Genomic DNA, 20,648 nt, shown 5'->3' on the forward strand with positions numbered 1-20,648 from the left:
CTGGGTGCTCAGGGGCAACAGCCCCCAGGGTGTTCCGTCTCCAGTTTCCCCTGTGCGTGCACACTGTCCTGTCAATAACCACACAGCTGATGCACTTCCATGTTTAATAAGCCACATCCTCAGTTGAGCCTGGGGTGAAATATGGGACCAATTCTGAGTGTGGTGTTTGTTGTCAGTGGGTAGGCCTGGGGCTGCAGAACCATCATCCCACCAGCCAGAAGATACTCCGGAGTACTCGTGCATGAGCTCAGCATAGTCCTACTCCAGTGCACTCTGCAAAGACAGCCTAGGCAAAGGCTGCCAGATGGAAATGTGACATTTAACAGAGAGGAAGGAAGCAGTGGGACATTGAGGTAGCTGCTGGCCCAGCAGAAGCAGGCAGAAGTATGTCCATCAGGGAAGCAGGCAGGTCTAGGGCCACACTGCTTTCAGGAACTGGTGTTTGCCACTTATACCTTTATAAGTTCCCTTGGCTCACTGTGGAAGTGGCAGGCCTGCCTAGCCTGTGGGCTCTTAGAACGAAGCTCTTCTGGTTCCAGGTCAAGATGGGAAGTGGTGAGGCTGCAGGGCACGATGGGGCCGCTTTGCACTAAACAGCTCAGTATGTCCCTTTGAGGGGCAGGGTACAGATCCACAACCCCACAGGCACTTAAGCAGTGGAGATGGGAGTTCACCCCTGGGACTCAGCCACTTCTAGGTACCCAGCTTCCTTCTGGGAGGGGTTAAGAGGAATATGAGTACAATGAAAAGACAACTTATATAGCCTGACTCATAGCCTGGAGAGCTCAGGATGAGCCAAAGGAGGTGGGTGTTTGGTGTCCACTGTCTTATACTTGAATGGCCAGCTAAGTAACCATAAAATATAAGGCTGTGTCCAGGCCAGGATTCCCTGGGTCCCTGCCAACAAAGCAAAACCAAATAAAGGAAACCCCAGGCTTAGGGGAAAACAGACCTGCCTTACAAATCTCAGAGCTGGTCAACCTCAGGCTTCCTCCCAGGGACAAATCTCTACAGGGTCACATCCCAGGGGGATGGGAAGAGGAACAGGAAAAAGCCAAGACAGAAAATGGACTGTTGCCCTCCCCAACCCAGAGGCTTCTGAGCTGACCCCTGAAAGGAGAAGCATGCCTTCTCTCCTTAAGCCACCCAGATCAGGGTACAGGCAAACTCTTTACTGGCCCAATGCCTGGGGCTGCTGGAGGCAAGACCAAGGGCAGTGGAGGCCCAGCCCTGCAAGCACTGGCATACTCCCTGCCCCCAACCTCTACCCCCGCTGCAGTCGTCCCTGGGGTCTGGGCAGCAGCAGAACCCAGTATGGGAGCCAGCAGACCTGGTGATGTTCCTGGAGACCCCTCTGCTGCCTTCCCTTATTCTCTGTGGGTTTTAAGAGGTTCATTTGCTGCTGTTTCCCTGAAAGTGATAGAAGAGAAGAGGGGTTATTCCGCGGACAGCATAACAGTCCCCTTGTGGGGGCTGAGCTGGGCTCAGTAAGGCCACACTATAACCTAGACCTCTCTGCTGAGCTTCCACAGCCCTCATTGGGTCCATCACTTTCCCCTGCAGACTTATTCTTCCTCCTGCTTCTCCACTTTGTGAATGGTGCTCCCATCCTTCGCCAGTTGCCAAGGACAGAAACCTGTGCAGTGGCAGGCCTCCTAATTGGCCTCTTGCCCTCTCTATTGGACACCTTTACCTATTTGCCATAAAGCAGGCAGTTATAAAAGCAAATTCGGTCAGGCCATGGCTTTGCTGAGTCCAATAGCTCCTTGAGACTTGGGATAGGGTATTCCAGGTCCCTTCATGCCTTTATGTTTGAGCTCCAGCGTCACAGCCTTGTCTATCCTTCCAATATGTCACCCTTGTTCTTGCCTCTAGGCCTTGTTCTGTCCATTCTCTTTGCTTGGTACACCCCTAGCCTTTGCCCTCAGCTTAGGTGTCTGACTTGGAAGATACCAGCTCTGATGACCCTTGCCTCTGCACTGCTGCCCTCCCCTTTTATTTATTAAAAAAATTTTTTAAATATCTTTATTGGAGTATAATTGCTTTACAATGTTGTGTTAGTTTCTGCTGTACAGCAAAGTGAATCAGCTATATATATACTTATATATCCCCATAACCCCTCCCTCTTGAGCCTCCCTCCCACCCTCCCTGTCCCACCCCTCTAGGTCATCACAAAGCATTGAGCTGATCTCCCTGTGCTATGCAGCAGCTTCCCGCTAGCCATCCATTTTACATTTGGTAGTGTATATATGTCAATGCTACTCTCTCACTTCGTCCCTGCTTCCCCTTCCCCGCCATGTCCTCAAGTCCGTTCTCTACATCTGCGCCTTTATTCCTGCCCTGCCACTAGGTTCTGCTCTCCCCTTTTAAATCTCTGGTTCCACCTGTGAGCAGGGCCTGGGTTGTTCTTGTTCTCTGGACCTAGTGTGGCCCCTGCCATGTGGTAGGAGCTCAGAGATCAACTGAATGAATGCTCTGATTAGTGAGTTCATGTTTTACAGATTAGAAGGCTGATCTGATGAGTTCAGTCAGTGCACTAAGGACAGAGGCTCCTGCCTTTCCAACTGAGGGGCTTACAGTGCAGTGGAATCTCTACATCTCTTACAGTGCAGTTGCCACTACATCTCTGAAATTGTGACAATAATGCCACCCACCGCACAGGTTACTGAACAGCATACAGATGGGCTGTTCAGACATCGATGTCACTTGAAGCCTGAGCTCTAGTGCAGACCCTGGGATTTGCTGCAAAGCTGGTGGCCTCCTACCCTGAGAACTCCCTCCCCCTGTCCTCAGCTCAGGGGTGGCCTCTGCCTGCTAAGCATGGGGTAGACATAGGAGTAGATTTACTCACCAGGAAGGGAAATGCGTGGAGCCATCAGGTGTGGATCCGTTCTGGCCGCCCAGACCTGGGGGCAGGAACACATCCAGAGCTGCAGCAAGCTGGGGGTGGGTATCTGAGCAGGCATCAGCCCAGGTCAGGTTAGAGGCCAGTGGTATTGTTTGATGGAGAGTGTAGTGGAGGCCCTAAGGGACTAGTGATATTGTCTGACGGGGGTTGAAAGGAATTTATATGTGACGGGTGGACTGGTGGGGTTTCTGGCGTGAAATGGTATGTTGACATGGGTCAGGGTACAGCGTTGTTGTGATGAGGTTCTCAGGGGACCCACTGGTAGTCTGGGGGGGTTCTGGGGAGCCCAAAGGTACAGTCGGTGGGGGAGGGGGTGGCCGGCCCACGGAAGTTGGTGGATCGTCTCACCTGGCCGGTGATACAGCCCGGTCACCGTACTCCCGTAGAACCCCCACGCCAGCTGGATGCTCAGGAGACTTAACACCAACCAAAGCAGCAGCAGCTTGAAGAGGGTCACGCGCATGTCCTGCGCCTCCCACTCCAGCAGGAACTCGCTGCCGAGGGCGCCCAGAGCGCCCAGCACCGTGGCCGGCAGAGCCTGCAAGGACTGCCCAGACCAAGGCTCCGCCATGACTGGCCGGCGTCCCAGCCAGGGGACTGTCACCGTAGTCCCCACTGCGCAGGCGTCTGGTCTTCCGGAGCCAGGTCCGCTAGTGCGCACGCGTAAACCCACGGAAGGCGCGTCTACCCCGCTTGCGCGAAGAGTTGGCAGTTTGGGGAGGAGTGTTAAAACCGCGCAGGCGCACCTAGCCCCACCCTGCTTAAAGGATGAGTGACTCGAGGAGTATAAAATAGCAACCAGGTCTTTTATAGCCCAGGAGTTCCCATGATGCCCCACGCGGCTGCAATGATTGGTTAAGAGTCTTGCTTTTAGGGTGTGGACACGCTCCTAAGCAATCGTGGCTGAGCAGGGAGTGCGCGCGCGTGCGCGGGGCCGCGACTGGGGCCGGCTCGAGCCCGCTGGGCACACGGGGGCGCGCACGTCTCTCCCCGCCCTCCCGCCGCCGTCGCCGCCCGCTCTTGCTTTCTCGCGCTCCCCGCCCGTTGCTCTCCGTCGGTTCTCTCGTTAGTCCGCCGCAGCCTCTTCAGCCACCCGCCGTAGTCTTCGAGCTTGCGAGTCGCGGACGGGAGTCCTCGGCGCGGAGAGGCCGGACTCGGAGTCGTCGCCTGAGGTGAGCGAGAGGGTTCCCTCCTGGCGCCGCGGTGCCCCGGGCCCGCCCGCCCGGCACTCTTCCGGCCGCCCGCCAGCCGCCGCCCCGCCGTGGCCGCGCCCCACCTGCTGCTCTCGGCCGGCAGCACCAGGACCCTGGCCCCTGACGCTGACCCCAGGCCGGGGACCCAGGCCCCGCTTCCAGAAGCGACGGCCCCGCCCGCGCAGTCCCCGGAAGCGCGCCCCGCGGCCTCCCGCGCCCCTTCCCCCGCCCGGCCAGGCCTGCTGGAGCCCAAGCCGCCCGCCAGCTCTCGGTCCCTGTCGCTTCCTCTCCTAGGGCCGCGCCGGGCAGGGCGGGGGCTCTAAGCTGGGCCCCACGAGCTGCTGGGCAGCCGGCCCCTGTGAAGCGCGCGTGGCTGTTGGAGTTGAAATAGGAAAGAAACTCTTTACAACTCCATTTTGGCTTTTACGTTTAACATGAAACATGAATCACCGTTTTATACTGCGTGAAGTCCAGTTATGTTTTGGGTATTTTCGTTTTTAATGCAGTATGCTTTGAGATTGTGTAAGTAAAATATAATGTTGAAATCTTAAGGGTTAGAATTCTTCGGTATTTAAAAGAAGGGAATTTTCCAGTTGAAAGGAACATTTTTTCATGATTTAAACTGTGTGTCATCAAAATAAAGTATTAATTTGCAATTTTGCTTAGTCTAAATTACTGCCTTGATTAGGAATCACTTGGACATCTGTCCTTAGTTACCTGTTGGATCCAGTTACACGTTCACTAAATAGTACTATTTGCACTCAAATTGATTTGGTCAAAACCATGTTTAGTAATTTATGATAGAAAGTTGGCATTCTTTTTCCCAGAGTTGGTTTCACTTGTGTTTCTTAATGATCCTTATTTTAAATTTTTACTTCTGTTGGTAACTCGTTTGATTCTTTTTGTGTTTAAGACAGTTTATTGAAGTAAATGTTTATTGCAGATGTGTGATCAGATTATACTCCTGCCAGATCTGAAGGGGGAAAAATACTTTAAAAATTCTTTTAAATGTTGTATGTGGTGAGAATTTTTCCGCCACTTGGTGTCACACACCCAGATGTGTAATGCTTATGTACCATTGCCTGATTGTCACTTTAGACATGGCTAAATTGGGAGAGATGCTGCTTTGAGCATTTGGCACAAGTGACATTGTTTGGACTGAAATAGAACATTAATTCTTAATTGTAAAGGATAACTTGAGGGATCTCTTTTGATAAATTGTCTTGAGTAATTCTATTTACTTTTTTAGAGCACTAGTGGCTCTTGGGGACATAAAATATATAAGATGAAGAAAACAAACAAAAAATATATGTAAGATGGAACTTGGTTTTAGTCAAAGTCTAGTCCTAGACTTATAGCCTCTGTTCTCATAAATATCTGTACTAGAGGGAAGAAGAGAGTAGGAATCCACTGACTTTTTCACTGATCAAGAATTTTAGACCTGAAAGGAATCTTTAGGACTTGTAGTCCAACCCCATTTGCAGATGAGAAACTGAGTCCCAGAGACTTAAGTAAATTTCCCAAGGTCATATGTCTAGTCAGGTGCCAGCCAGAACTATTTTCACTGTAAGATCTTCTCCATGTACTCCCAAACAGCTTGCTTAGAGTCAGCTGAAATTCAGGACTTCCAACTTATTCCAATTGTTTCTTCATTTATGTATTGCTGATTTTTCATGTATTGGGAGAATCTGAAAATTTTTCCAAGCAAATTTCAGTTCTTAAGCTTTTACTCTCCTTTCTGTAATTTGGATGGTCCTACAGCAGTTGATTGAAATAGGTAAATGAATATACAGGGTCTCTGCTTGGGCTAGTTCTTGCTGTGAGGTGTTTTGGTCTTCTTGAGGGACCCAGCTTCTTCCACAGGCAGGCCTAGACTCCCCTGCTCCAAATCCAACATAGTTAGGCCCTGATAAGATGTTATCGGGCAACTGTGGGCTCTTTTGACTATTGATTTGAGGTGGGATGGAGAGAAACAGTATATATTGAGAATATAGTTTCCTGTGTATATGTATGTGGTGGTGGTTTTGCTGGAGTATTTTCAGTCCTGATTCCTTGTTTGTCAGTTAACTCCTTTTAAAACTTTAACCTGGTCATGTGGGGGTGTAAGTTATTAGAGTAAAAACAGGTAGATCTTCAGGTGTTTCTTGTCTATAGGGTGGAGTCCACGCTGTGACTGGAGAAGGTGGGTTGCTACTTTGGGCCTTCTTTATTGTCCTGGAGCTGAGAGAGTCACGTTAACTTTGCCAGAAGAAAGACTGATATTTCAACTTGTAAGAGCACAAATTTGGGCTTGCTGGGCTTCTATAGACAGCACCTCGGGTTTAATTGCATTGTGGCTACTAGTGATAATGATAAATGGTACATAATCACTGGATTTTAATCACATATATTTGCAGTTATAAAAGGTCCCTAAAGGTATTTCGTCTTCCCTTACGACTTAAGTTTATTCCTTTATGCACCTGGCCTGTAGAACTATTTGCTTGTACCTTCACATTAAGATAACCAAATTTTAAACTTGTGTTAATGTGTCTCACTATAGTCTGCTCTTTGGGGACATGCTCATTGTTAAGTACTTGTGAGATTAATAAATTAAAATTCTCAGTACAAAGTTAGTAATTACTGTAAAATTCCTATTTCAAGTGTTTATTTCAAGTGATTCATTTTTAATCTGTGGTGCTGAAGTATTAAGTCCTTGTATACTCATAATTATGGTAGTCATGTGACTGAAAATCAGATAGACATTGAAGCTACTCATTCTGGGTGTTGGTCTGAGTTTATTGGTACTTCCTCCAGATGATTATGAATACATGTTTATAGCTAATAATCATCAAAATATGAGATACTCTGTTAAATTGGAGCCAGTTTGCAGTTGATACCAGATTGAGCTTGATTTTTTTTTTTTAAGTGGGTGGGTAAAGTAAATGTGCTTAAGCATATTTATGATAGCATCTTATTTAATATTCAAGTAAAGGGAAAGAGGAGAACATAAGCAGCCAATGAAATAAGTTTGGAGTGGAGTGAAGGGAAAAGTGGGAGGTAAAATGAAATTAGAGAGGTGGGCAGGGACCACATCATGTAGGACCTTTTAGGACATGGGAAGTTCTTTGGATTTTTTTTTAATCATCAGATTTAAAAAAAAAATCAGGATAATGATCCGATCTGATATTAAACAATTAGAATCATTAACCAAGAGTAGGGGGTAGATCTGAGTCCATTTTGACTTTAAACAGTAAACTAATACTGACCATTTCTGACAAAGATATCAGAAGGATTTCCTAATATTATTCATGTCCTTAATCTAATGATTTCAGCCTGTTTTTTGAATCCATTGATTTTCTGAGTGTTGTCTTTAATTTTTGTGTAATGCCTGTATTAAAAAGGAAATGTAATTTGATAAAGCAGGTCATTCAGATGTTCATGGTAGGCTGGGTGGTAGGCATACAGGTGTTCACTGTAAAATTCTTTTAACTTTGCTGTGTGTTTGTAATGCTGTGTGTTAAATGTTTATAATGTTGGGAAATTAATTTGCGTAGGATTCATCTGCTTTTGATTTTTGCTTTTAAAAGGGCAACATTAATTTGTAATACTCAGAAAATAAAGTTGATAGTGTGCATTTTGTTAAGTGAAGGAGGCCAAAACGTTTAAAAGTGGTAAATTTTATGCTGTGTCAGTAAAAATTAAATTCTGTGCCTTTCCCCCTTCTGGATTCTGAATTACTTAACAGAACTTTGGGCAAGCCCATTTTACATCCTGTGCTTTTGTTTTTTTCTTTGTGAAATGAATAGACATAATTCCTGATTTTTTTTTTAATGTGTTTATAGTACCTTTCATCTGAGAAGTTCAAGGCACTTTGTAGAACTTCTGCCACACAGGCTGTGGGTCTTGCAGCACATTTGTAAGGTATGTAAATAGCTTTCATTCCCCTTCCTCCATGGAAGAGAAATAATTATTATATATTATATATTAATGTAAGTTTTAAGGAAATGTGGGTGCAATACTATTAATGATTTTCTTTTCCACCAATCTTGAGATCGTTATCTTACTCCATAACTTTTCTCTCTGGTCTTATTTTCCAACCTCTCTCTATAAGATACTCCTCTAACTTCCTATTTCTATTCTAAGCAATATTTTTCTTCTTAGATGAAGATATATTTCCTAACCTCTTAATCTTTAAGGAGATGTATTTACCATATTATACACATACTTCTCTCGCTTCTGGATCACTCCCATCTTAATTCTTCTGTTTTTAAATTTCTTTAAGTTTTTGTTTTTTCTGTAGAGTAGTTTGGTCATCTTATAGTTTGTGCACAGCCTGTGCTTTGGGTATGTCTAATTATCAGTAGAAAATAATTCAACCAGAGAATGAGGATTGGAGGACAATCCTTCTTACCAGAGGAGTCAGCATTGAGAGGAATGTTAAGAGCAGGTGTAATAGCCCATCCAGGGGCTATTCAGATATTTTAAACCGATTACAAATAAAGGAAATAGAATCATCTTAATTTTATTGATACCATGTAAGTATCCTGGTTTGGTACCATTTTGACTACTACTTCTTGTTCTCCTTGGGTCTGAGGGACCTCTGTATATAAAGAAGTGAGCTGTTAAGAGTATGAATATTCTCATTTGATGAGATAGGCTACCTGGCAGGGAAGTCATATAACGGTAGTGGTTTTGGTTGGCTTTGAACTTATGGTTGGCTTTGAACTTAACGGTTGGCATCGTAAAAGGAATGGCCAAGCTAGCTTGTCATTATTCATTCATTGAACAAGTAGTTACTATATGCAGGTGCTGTTCTGGGACACATTTGAAGAAAACAAAGAAGGTCCCTGCCCTCAGGTAGTTTTTTCTTTGTTTTACAATGTCTTTATTCCTAAAAACATGAACATTTTGAATCATTTCATGTGCTTTTCTCAATATCACTGACGAGAAAGTGGAAAGCACGTCAGGGGTTAATAATCACAAAAACATTAATAGCGCTGCTCATTTTTATTCTGGTAGGGAATACTGATGATCCATGGCAAGAGATTAGCCCAGTGCAACTGCTGGGCATAGGACAGCAACTGGTCTAGCACCACTGGGCGTGATACTCTGTTGCAGTTCCATGAGGCTTGAAATTCTTTCAGCAGATTCGAGTGATGCATTAGGGTGGTTTGATTGATGGCCTCTCTTAAAAGAGGGCAGACTGTATTTCAAAGTTGTTTTCTCAGTTGTTCATTTTTGACATTACTGAGTTAAAAACAAAAATAAGGTTATGCTTTTGCTCTGTAAGTTTGCTTACATCAGATTTCTTTCACCAGAAAGGCTGATGGCCCTGTAATTACAAAAGAATTCTGCCAGACAGTGTGCCTGCCTGCCTCCTGCCTGCCTGCCTGCCTGCCTCCTGCTTGCCTGCCTGCCTGTCTGTCTGTCTATCTATCTATGTATCTATCTGTCTGTCTGTCTTTAAGCAGGTTATTTTATTTCTTTGAGCCTCAGCACCTACATCTATGAAATGAAGATTTCCATTTCATAGGAATTTTAGATGAAATAATATGTGAAGAGTACAATGCTCAATGCATATTAGTTTTCTCCCTTGTTGGAAATACTTGTTCTAACTCTGGTAGATTCTTCAAGTATATTTTTCTTTCAGGATATCAGTGCATTGTATTTATATAGTGATCGTTTGCTTTCAGAGTGATGAAGATTTTAATAGGAAGCTTAAAGTTACATGAATTTCTTTACTGCCACCTGACTGAATAGGAGGAACACGTGTTTCTTGTTTTCATTTTCTTTTCTTGTCTTTTGTTTGTTTAACTATAGGAGTTAGTATGTTGGGCTTAGATTTTACCATCATTTTTTTTTTTTTTTTGCGGTACGCGGCCCTCTCACTGTTGTGGCCTCTCCCGTTGCGGAGCACAGGCTCCGGACGCACAGGCTCAGCGGCCATGGCTCACGGGCCCAGCCGCTCCGCGGCATGTGGGATCTTCCTGGACCGGGGCACGAACCCGTGTCCCCTGCATCATCAGGCGGACTCTCAACCACTGTGCCACCAGAGAAGCCCCAGGCTTATTCTTTAGAAATTATATTTTACATTAATTAAGTTTTCCAATTTTGCTAAGCTTGCATCCTTACCATAGTCCCTAAGACAGAAGGCCCTAAAACTTAACGGGAAAATGTTTTGAACCACTTCATCAGTTTAATAGTAGGCCCCAGAAGCAGTTCCCACATAAAAACTGATGTGTTTTTTGCAAGAAGAGGGATAAAAGAAGATAGGTTTTTATTTTCTGAAGTTCCTAGCTGCTGTAAAATACAGAGACCCAATTCCATTACTGTAAAAAATTGTTTGTGCTTTGATTTTAAGCATATGGTTGAAAGTTCTACTTTTGTTATATGTACACTGCTATTTTTACCTTATTCCCATGGCAGTTGTGTCTCAGTTGATATAGTGCAGATGAGTTGTCCCCTGGTGCCTCTTCCATGGGCCCAGAGAGCAAATGTTTGGCCACTCTTCCAGTGTACCTTTAGGTAACCCTATTATTTGTTATTTAGGTTTTGAGGCCTAAGGAAGGAAGTACGTTTAAGGTGGATATTTAATGTTGTAACAGTACAGTTTTTTGTCACGAGATAATTTTATTACATGATTTGGCAGTTTGGTTGGAAACACTGGCGTTTAGAGTTTTTTGTGGGAAAGTTATTTTCTGGATGAAGTCTTTTGTTTAACTTTTAAAGTTATTCAAAGGAGACTTTATCTTTTGAAGGTCTTAAGTTCAGAAAAGGAAGGCCATAGAATATCTTAGGTAAGAGCATGGGCTCTCTGGAGAGAACTGACAGTTAAGTACTAGCTCTTATACTTGACAGCTTATGACTCTGGATAGTAATGTTACCCCTTTGTAACCCAGTTCCTTCTCTGTAAAATGGGGTAACAGAGTGCTGTGAGGGTTCAGTGAGAGAGAAGCACTTAGCCCCAGTGCCAGACATGCAGGTTCAGTTCTTTAACTTTCACTATTCAAGTTACAGTTTGTAGTACCTAGTAATCACACTTTAATCTAATCTGGAAGGTGATTTTTTTGGAGGGGGGATAGCACCCTAAGAATTAATTTGGGGGGAAATAAACAGGCCTCTCTACTGGATCCCTGTTGCTTAGGAACAGTGGTTCGCAAACCTGGCTATTCCTAAACATGGGATCCAGTTCCTAAAGTTGGAATTACTTCAGGAGGCTTTTTTAAAAATCACCTTTGTTGAGGTGTAATTTGCATAAATAAAATGTACTTATTTAAATAACAGTTTAGTACGTTTTGGTAAATATATACACCTGTGTAATTGCCACCCAGTCAAGATACAGAACATTTCCTTGGGAGGCTTTAAGGTTTTCTATTTTTAGGGGGGCGTTGGATGAATTGGGAGATTGGGATTGACTTATATACACTACTGATACTATGTATAAAATAGATAACTAATGAGAACCTACTGTATAGCACAGGGAACTCTACTCAGTGCTCTGTGATGTCCTAAATAGGAAGGAAATCCAAAAAAGAGGGGATATATGTATACGTATAGCTGATTCACTTTGCTGTACAGTAGAAACTAACACAACATTGTAAAGCAACTATACTCCAATAAAAGTGAAAAAAAACCATTTTCTATTTTTAACTAGTTTTTTATTTAAAACAATATATGTACTTTATTCTTGTTGGGACTGTGAATTACAAGTCAGAACTACAGTGAGGTGCCACCTCACGCCCATTAGGATGGCTGCAAGTATCAAAAAAACAGAAAACACCAAGTGTTCTCAGGAATGTAAAATGGTACAGCCACTATGGAAAACAATATAGAGGCTCCTCAATAAATTAAAAATAGAATTACCATCTGATCCAGAAATTTCAGTTCTGGGTTTATATCCCAAATAATTAAAAGCAGGATCTTGAAGAGATATTTGTACACCTGTGTTCATAGCAGCATTATTCCCATTAGCTATAACAAGGAAGCAACCCAAGTGTCTACCATCCAATGAATGAATGGATACGCAAAATATGGTATATACATACAATGGAATGTTATTTAGCCTTAAAAAGGAAGGAAATTCTGCAATGTGCTACAACATGATGAATCTTGAGGACATTATGCTAACTGATGTAAGCGAGTCACAAAACGGCAAATACTATATGATTCCACTTACACGAGATACTTAGAGTAGTCAAAACCATAGAGACAAAGTGGAATGGTGGTTGCCAGGGTCTGGCGGGGGAAGAAGAATACTGGGGGGCGGGGTGTTAATGTACAGTGGGTATAGAGTTTCAGATTACAAGATGAAAAGAGTTACGGGGATAGATGGTGGTGATAGTTGCACAACAGTGTGACTGTATTTAATACCACTGCACTGTACGCTTAAAAGTGGTTAGGATAGTAAATTTTGTTATATATATTTTACCACAATAAAAGGGGGAAAATGCACTAGGTAAAAATAAAATCATACAGTAATGTTTATAATAAAAAGTGTATATTCTTCCTGTCCTAGAGTGCAGTCCGTCTCTCAGAGTATTGCTTCCTTTGGAGCTTTAAAGGTATTTTAGAGCAAGGGGTTGGTAAAGCATGTATATTCATTGCAAGGCAAAAGGGGTAGAGCATGAAAACAAGCCTTTCTCACATCTCTGCCTCCCAAGGTTCTTGCTTCAGAGAAAACCTTGTACCTGTTTCCTGTGTATAAACCAAGTAACTGTTTCATATGTATCCTTGTAGAGATACTGTGTCCCTTTTTTATATACAAACTAATGCACATCACACTGTTATACATCTATTCTTTCCCCTTAACAATAGGTCTTGTTGATTATTTGGCAAGATAGTTAAAAGTATACACTGTGGAAAATAGTTTGGCTGTTCCTCAAATAGCTAAATACAGAATTACCTTACGACTCCTAGGTGCATACCTAAAAGAATTGAAAGCGGGTACTCAAACAAATGCTTGCACATAAATGTTCATAGCAGGGCTTCCCTGGTGGCGCAGTGGTTGAGAGTCCACCTGCTGATGCAGGGGACATGGGTTCGTGCCCCAGTCCGGGAAGATCCCACATGCCGCGGAGCGGCTGGGCCCGTGAGTTATGGCCTCTGAGCCTGCGCGTCTGGAACCTGTGCTCCGCAGTGGGAGAGGCCCACGTACCGCAAAAAAAAAAAAAAAAAAGTTCATAGCAGTACTATTCAAATACCCAAAAAGTGGAAATAATCAAAATGTCCATCAACAGGTGAATGGATAAACAAATATGGTATATACATACAATGGAATATTATTCAGCTATTTTTTTAAATGAAGCACTGATACATGCTACTGTGTGGATGAACCTTGAAAGCATTATGCTAAGTAAAAGAAGCCAGACACAAAAGGCCACATATTGTATGATTTCACTTATATGAAGTATCTAGAATAGGTAAATCTGTAGAGACAAAGCAGATTGGTGGTTGCCAGGTGTTGGGGGCATGGGAAACTGAGGACTGACTGCTTAATGTGGGTGTGGGGTTTTCTTTGGTGGTGATGAACATGTTTTGGAACTTAGAATTGGGGGTCGCACAACATTGTGAATGTACTAAATATCACTGAATTATACACTTTAAAAAGGTTAACTTTATACTCTGTGAATTTCACCTCAATTAAAAAAAAAAGGTTTTTAAATGGATGTTCAGGCCCCACCCTAAAGAGTTTTCAGTCTGTTAGTTGTGGAACCTTGAGAGGAATAGCGATTTTTATTCCAAACTACAGTGCCTGTCTGTGAACTGTCATTGCTGAAACATCTCAACAGGACATTAGGCAGCTTGGGACTTTTGGTTCATTCTACTCTATGTGTCAGTTCTCCAGACAGGCATTGTCTTGGGGACAGTGTAAGTGGAGAAGAAGGTTGCACAAGGTCAAATCCTGATTCTTTGCATCTGTTGGTTGGACAAACAGTTCGTTCGGGTTTTCCATGACATCTTACGGGAAAACCCGAGCGAACTTTTTTGTCGACCCAATATTTAAGTTTCACCTTGAAATTTTTACATTTTGAGGTCAGTGATATGATGCTCCTATTTAGGAAGCCAGAAGGTATGTTCCCTCAGGAGTGTTTCTTTCCCCCCTACCCCACAAAGAATTTCAGTCTGGGATGATTCCCACTTGGCAGTATATTGGAGGCTTTCTTGTTCTCCTCTGCTTGCCCTTATTATGTACCTTAGGCCTGCTGCTCTTGGTCTCCAAGGGCCTTTGAACTGACATTGACCCTTGGCAACTGCTTGATCAGGATGGCCAAATAATGTTGATAGTACCAGGCTCAAGCTCATTATGAGCAAATGGACAGATGGTAGTTCGCACCTCCTTGCCAGAGGTTTCCAATGTAGTCCATAAACAAAATAAATGGCTTTATGTTTTCAACTTACTTTCCCAAGTGTTTAATGGTGTTTCCATTGTGCTAGTCACAGTGCTAGGTATGGGTGAACCTGGAGTTGATAGGACAGATTTCTGCCCATTGCACTGAAACACAGTTTCTTCCTCTGACTTAAGGAAGTAGTATGTATTCTGTTCATTTGTATGTGTATTTTAACAAAGGACCAAAGCAGTGGAATGGAGGAGGGTACTGGAGAAGGGAGTGCTTATGAAAAATCTACACTTCCTTTCAACCAGGTTTATTGTTTGAACAAAAATCTGATTCTGGTTTGGTTGTTACTTTTAGGACTATCTGAAGAAAAGGCTGAATTTTGACTTTTATTTTCTGTTTTATAGTCCTGATAGCTTTGCTTCAGGAGGGTGCATTGTAGGGCATCCTGTAAACTTTCATTCATGTGTATTTATGTACAGGAAGTATGGCTCCTGTAGAAAATTTGAGATCCTAAACCACTGAAATAGTGTCTTTGTGTTCTGGATAACTGAAGCTTGCATCTTTAAGCTTTAGAACTTGTTTTATTCCTGTAGTGAATGTCTTCATTTTCTCTTATAGTATCTGGGCCTTAAACTTCCCTGCATAATGATTGAGGTCTTTGCAACTAAAGGATGTTTTTTTTAATATTTATTTAAATATTTATTTTGGTTGTGCCGGGTCTAGTTGCGCCATGTGGGATCTTTAGTTGCGGCATGCAGACTTCTTAGTTGTGTCATGCATGCAGGATCTAGTTCCCCGACCAGGGATGGAACCCGGGCCCCCTGCATTGGGAGCTTGGAGTCTTACCCACTGGACCACCAGGGAAGTCCCCTCCTAGAGGATTTTTAAGGTTTGTCCTTGGAGTATGTTGCACTGCTTTAGGACTCTGGCCTGGCCTGAATGGCACTTCCCTCCCTCCCCATTTTACGTTTCCAAGCCTGATTTACAGGGTTTTCTACTTTCATGTCATAGGCTACACCTCTTTCTCAGCCAAGCATGCATTTTTCTAAACTACTGTGAACTGAGCTACTGGCCAGTTAGACTTGCAGAGTTGTGTAAAATTAGAGCAAATAAGATCATAGGATCTGAGTTTTAACACTCATTGTTACAGGTGATTGAAGTTCCTGATTATATGAGGGGTTTCTGTAATTCTATGAGGGTGAATTCTTAAACTACTACAACTGTGTCTTAGGAGGTAGCTCACCATTGGTGTACACAGCTAATCTTGTAACTTGTTTTCTTTTAAAAATTTGCATGGAGCAAATTGGTTATATAAGCTTCTTTGCTCTGGGAAATGTATTTTTTGGAATTGGTTATTTGAACACTTAACTGTTACATGCTTGTGCCTGTGCTTGTCCAACAATGGTGAATAAGAGGTGATTCTTACACTAACTGGAGTTTGGCAGGAAGAAAGTTTGGAGGGGGTGTGACGAGTGAAGTAGAGAGAAATTTTTTTTAATGCTAATTTAAAAAAAATAAATTTATTTATTTTAAGTATTTATTTTTGGCTGCGTTGGGTCTTCGTTGCTGTGCGCGGGCTTTCTCTAGTTGGCGGCGAGTGGGGGCTACTCTTCGTTGCGGTGCACGGGCTTCTTATTGCGGTGGCTTCTCTTGTTGAGGAGCACGGGCTCTAGGCGCGCAGGCTTCAGTAGTTGCGGCGCGTGGACTCAGTAGTTGTAGCTCGCGGGATCTAGAGCGAATTCTCAGTAGCTGTGACACACGGGCTTAGTTGCTCCGCGGCATGTGGGATCTTCCCGGACCAGGGATTGAACCCGTGTCCCCTGCATTAGCAGGTAGATTCTTAACCACTTTGCCACCAGGGAAGTCCTGAGAGAAGTGTTACATGCTCAGAGTACTTAAGGGACCTGATTTAAGTTGGCTCAGGGAAGGCCTTGAGAGAAAGTGACTTAGCCTTTTAAGTATGAGTTATCTAAGTGGGGGAAGGGTGGGTGACGTTCATTCAGGGCAGAGGAAAGACAGAAGAAAGATGGCTTAATATCCTCAGCTATAGGATATTTTATTGTTTTGGCCAAGGGTGGTTGTATGCCTCGGGTTTTATAATTTTATAAGTTAGTGGCTTGGGATTTATAGTCATTTCCTTATCTGCAATATGACATTTTGCATCTACATTTCATCCAAAATATTTTTTGCACCTCTTGCATTGACACTACTCCCTTCTACAGAAACTAACATTGACAAAACCTAGGGTTGGGGGTAAGTTATTATGTACACTAGGATCATCACCCTTCATAATGAAATTCACAGGATTTTTATGTATCTTAAATTTTCCTTTTAAGTTGTCAAGTTTAGTTTCCAAAAGACTAGACAATTTTTGCTTTTGTAATAGTCATATGTACAATACTGATTTGTTTGTAACAACTTCTTTAGGGAGAGAAATAAACAATATGAAATTTCAACTGTATTACATAATTGAAGCATATGGATGTTAACAAGTCTTATGAACTCAACTTCTAATCTGTTGTGTCCACTGTGTTTAAAATAATGAATGCAGTAAAAAAGTAAAAATTAAGTCATGTCCAAAGCTATGCTGGTGTTAAATGCTTTTATTTCTTGGGTGGTTGAGAAACAGTAGAAAGCTTGCCGTAGTCATCACTGTTTCTTTTGTGTAACTAGTCCCATTGAAGAATTATGAGGTAGAATTATAATTATCTCAAGTATGCTGAATTAGTAATTTTTCAAGCTGTGATTATTTTCTCTGCATGGAAATTTATTCATTATCTTTCCAAAATATTGTAAAGATCTTGATCTAGCAGAAACAGTACAGTTATTCAGTTGAATTATTTCTACTTCTGTTTCTTGGCTTGAGAACTTTTTTGTGCCTGCTTAAAATGAATGTTTGGCTAATAAATGTCTGTATATATAATGCGTTCATTATAACCTGGTAGCACCATCTCAAAAGTCTTTGGTGGCTCTTTATCTGCCAAAAATAAACTAAAAATTGTGTTCAGAGGCAGAATAACTGTGAGTCTAAGAAAATAAGTATTGTAAAATGTGTGGCCCCTAAACAAGTTATCAAAATTAACACACCCAACCCCCAACTCACCTAATTTAAAGCCTATTTTGTTTTAATGTCAGGAGGGGCTCAATCCATTTCTCTGAGATAACATCATTGCTATTGGTCATGGAAAAATCAGACTTGAGGGCATTACAAAAGGTGCTTAGAAAGTATTAAGAGGAATATGATTGTGTGTTTAAAACAGATTGACATTGGACTAAGGATTTCATAATTGCCATTCAGAAAGTTCTAAAAACCACAGACTCATTTGATGGCAAAACCTGAACTGATGAGTTGTGTAGTCTTTATCCTACTTAGTGTGACTATTTACTTATTTCACTGAAGAACTATTAACCCATTGGGTGTGTTACAGAATATTTGGCATTTGCATCATATTACCTTTCTAAATCTGAAAAATTCTGAATTTAGAAACATCTGACCCCAAGGCTTTTGGATGAAGGATTGTGGGCCTGTACTTGTAGGCAGTGAGAGAAAAGCTAAGTCTTTTTCTTTAATGGGAAAGAAGAGGGTGGAAAGAGGTATGGATGGCATATGCACTTTAGAAAAATAATTATTTGCTGGACTGGTAAAAGTTTCATTTTAGGAAAAACATTCCTTTCAGATCAGGCCATATTATAAACTGGTCTTCAATTCTGGACAGTTGGAATTTGAAGGAAGGAGTTGCCATTTGTACAAAATAAGACCTAAATAATGATGACACACATTTATTGAACATTGACCTATTTTCAGAATAGGTAAGCTCTTTTTGTGTAATACCTTATTTAATCTTCATGCCAGCCCTGACAGATAAGGAAACTGTAAAGGGGCACAAAGCTAGTAAGATAACTTTCAGGTAATGTATCAATAGCTCCTTTACTGCTACTGTAAACTGCCTTCTTTCTACTCTGTTGCTACCTAAAACTGAAATTAATTTCTCATAGAATCTTTTCTTTGGCTAGTCTATGTGGGACCTATCCATGTAATGAATATTTCTGATTTTATGGGGTAGTCCATATAGTAGATGTTGTATGCTCATGAGACACACTCAGGATGGGACTCAGATTTTGAAACCCAAAAGTAACATTTGGTCAAGTAAGGTTGGTGGTAGTGTTTTGGGTTGGAAGGTTGGTGGATAAGAATCGCCTGGAACTCTGAGAGCTTGTGTCAGCTGTCCCATTCCTGAATCTGGATGGTGCAGGGGTTAGAGTGCATGTGATTTTACACCTTCCTCCAACTACAGTGAATAATCAGGATTATTCACAAATTAAGATAACGGTGGTAATGCACAATTTCCAGGCCTTTTCTCTTCTGCTTGGGAAGACTTAATAGAATGCAAGAAAGGAATGCTTATAGGCCTTAAAAACTCTTGGCCTGGGCTTCCCTGGTGGCGCAGTGGTTGAGAGTCCACCTGCCGATGCAGGGGACATGGGTTCGTGCCCCGGTCCGGGAAGATCGCACATGTTGCGGAGCGGCTAGGCCCGTGAGCCATGGCCGCTGAGCCTGCGCGTCTGGAGCCTGTGCTCTGCAACGGGAAAGGCCACAACAGTGAGAGGCCCGCGTACCGCAAAAAACAGAAAACAAAAAAAACCTCTTGGCTTTAAAACATATTTACTAGATTGGGGAAATTTTCATTTTAGGAAAAAATACCACTGTATTCGGGTAACTTTGAATCTGTTCTAATTTATGGAAAAAATAAATTGCTTGCAATCTTCAGTACTTTAGCTGTTATTAACAAATTGTTTTTGATCCCCTGTAATGAATCTCTTCATCATGGTTGAAAACTGCTGCCCTCTAAAATACTCCCAGAGTACTGGTCTTTTCCTCAAGGCTTTTTGCCATATCTAAGGTTACAAGATAGACATTTAGTCTTTTTTTTTCTCTCCTTTCGATGTTGTTTCATACTTGAATGTTGGGGCTAGGGAGTTTTATATACAATGGTTTGTTAGTTGTAAGTCTTGTTTGAAAAGAAATACCTTCCTACTTGAAGAATGAGACTTAAGGCCAATTCAGAAAAGAAGGGAAGTAACTAAGAGGAAGTAAATTTGAAGGCTAATGTCTATTTTTAGTAACTTGAGCTTTTGAAAGTTTCCTTTCAAAAGTTAGAAAATTAACTCGTTCTTATACCAACACATTTTTATCCATTAACTTAGGAAAGCTAGGTTTCTTATCATTAATTCAATTGGCAAACACATACTTATGTTCAGTGATATCTTTGACCTTGCTAGGCATTGTAGGGAGTATAGAAATGAAGATAGTTATCCCTCAGGAGATTGGCTCCAGGATCCTCACAGATATCAAAACCTGTAGCTGCTTACATCCCTTATATAAAATGGTGTAGTGTTTGCATATAACTTGTGCACATCCTTCCATATACTTTAAGTCATCTCTAGATTACTTATAATACCTAATACAACATAAATACTGTTGTCCCTTGGTTTACACGGGGATTAGTTTCAGGACCTGCCCTGGATACCAAAATCTGTATACTCACGTCCCATATTCAGTTGGATTCCGCCAACCAGGATTGTGTGATAGTATAGTATAGTATAATATAGTGTTTATTTATTAGAGGATACTTTTTTTCTTTAATTTGTTTAATTTATTTTTGGCTGCGTTGGGTCTTCATCGCTGCACGCAGGCTTTCTCTAGTTGCGGCGAGCGGGGGCTACTCTTCATTGCGGTGCGCGGGCTTCTCTTGTTGCGGAGCACGGGCTCTAGGCGCACGGGCTACAGTAGTTGTGGCTCGCGGGCTCAATAGTTGTGGCTCGTGGGCTCTAGAGCACAGGCTCAGTAGTTGTGGTGCACGGGCTTAGTTGCTCCGCGACATGTGGGATCTTCCCGGACCGGGGCTCGAACCCAAGTCCCCTGGATTGGCAGGAGGATTCTTAACCACTTTGCCACCAGGGAAGCCCTATAGTACTTTTTTTTTTTTCTTGCGGTACGCGGGCCTCTCACTGCCGTGTTCTCTCCCGCCACGGAGCACAGGCTCCAGACGCGCAGGCTCAGCGGCCATGGCTCACGGACCCAGCCGCTCCGCGGCATATGGGATCCTACCGGACTGGGGCACAAACCCACGTCCCCTGCATCGGCAGGCGGACTCTCAACCACTGCGCCACCAGGGAAGCCCTATAGTACTTAATGAAGAACCGAGTATAAGTGGGCTTGTGGAGTTCAAA

At 42.6% G+C, this 20,648-nt stretch overlaps 2 protein-coding genes across 6 annotated transcripts in view; one reads left to right on the top strand and one right to left on the bottom strand.

The window, feature by feature from the left end:
* Positions 1-90: 90 nt before the first annotated feature.
* On the bottom strand, positions 91-3,675 carry TCTA (T cell leukemia translocation altered). Of its 3 annotated transcripts, none has more exons than XM_030867116.3 (4): positions 3,257-3,675; positions 2,852-2,954; positions 1,331-1,410; positions 91-297 (listed from the first exon to the last, which is right to left on the bottom strand). In XM_030867116.3, the coding sequence occupies exons 1-3, from the start codon at positions 3,477-3,479 to the stop codon at positions 1,368-1,370; spliced, it is 369 nt and encodes a 122-aa protein (XP_030722976.1). In that variant the 5' UTR covers positions 3,480-3,675; the 3' UTR covers positions 91-297; positions 1,331-1,367. The 3 variants fall into 3 exon arrangements, with proteins under 3 accessions (XP_030722976.1, XP_030722975.1, XP_030722977.1); XM_030867115.3 differs by having other exon boundaries at positions 91-712; XM_030867117.3 differs by having other exon boundaries at positions 91-1,410; positions 2,852-2,906; positions 3,257-3,672.
* A 195-nt stretch (positions 3,676-3,870) lies between these two features.
* RHOA (ras homolog family member A) overlaps positions 3,871-20,648 on the top strand; it is a 47,123-nt gene continuing 30,345 nt past the window's right edge. Inside the window, exons 1-2 of one of the 3 annotated variants that reach the window (XM_030867113.3) lie at positions 3,871-4,080; positions 7,923-8,001. The gene's annotated coding sequence lies outside the window, so the exon portion shown is untranslated. The remainder of the gene's footprint in view (positions 4,081-7,922; positions 8,002-20,648) is intronic. The other 2 variants (XM_030867112.2, XM_030867114.3) reach the window with 2 other exon arrangements.

Source organism: Globicephala melas, chromosome 11, assembly GCF_963455315.2.
Source record: "Globicephala melas chromosome 11, mGloMel1.2, whole genome shotgun sequence".
Taxonomy (NCBI): domain Eukaryota; kingdom Metazoa; phylum Chordata; class Mammalia; order Artiodactyla; family Delphinidae; genus Globicephala; species Globicephala melas.

What these genes read in the sequence shown, in the direction of transcription:
- TCTA (XM_030867116.3), bottom strand. Translation starts at nt 3,479, where the DNA reads ATGGCGGAGCCTTGGTCTGGGCAGTCCTTGCAGGCTCTGCCGGCCACG. An exon ending in CGGGCTGTATCACCGGCCAG is followed by an intron (nt 2,955 to 3,256) that starts GTGAGACGATCC and finishes ATGCCTGCTCAG; the next exon opens with ATACCCACCCCCAGCTTGCT. An exon ending in TCCACGCATTTCCCTTCCTG is followed by an intron (nt 1,411 to 2,851) that starts GTGAGTAAATCT and finishes TATCACTTTCAG; the next exon opens with GGAAACAGCAGCAAATGAAC.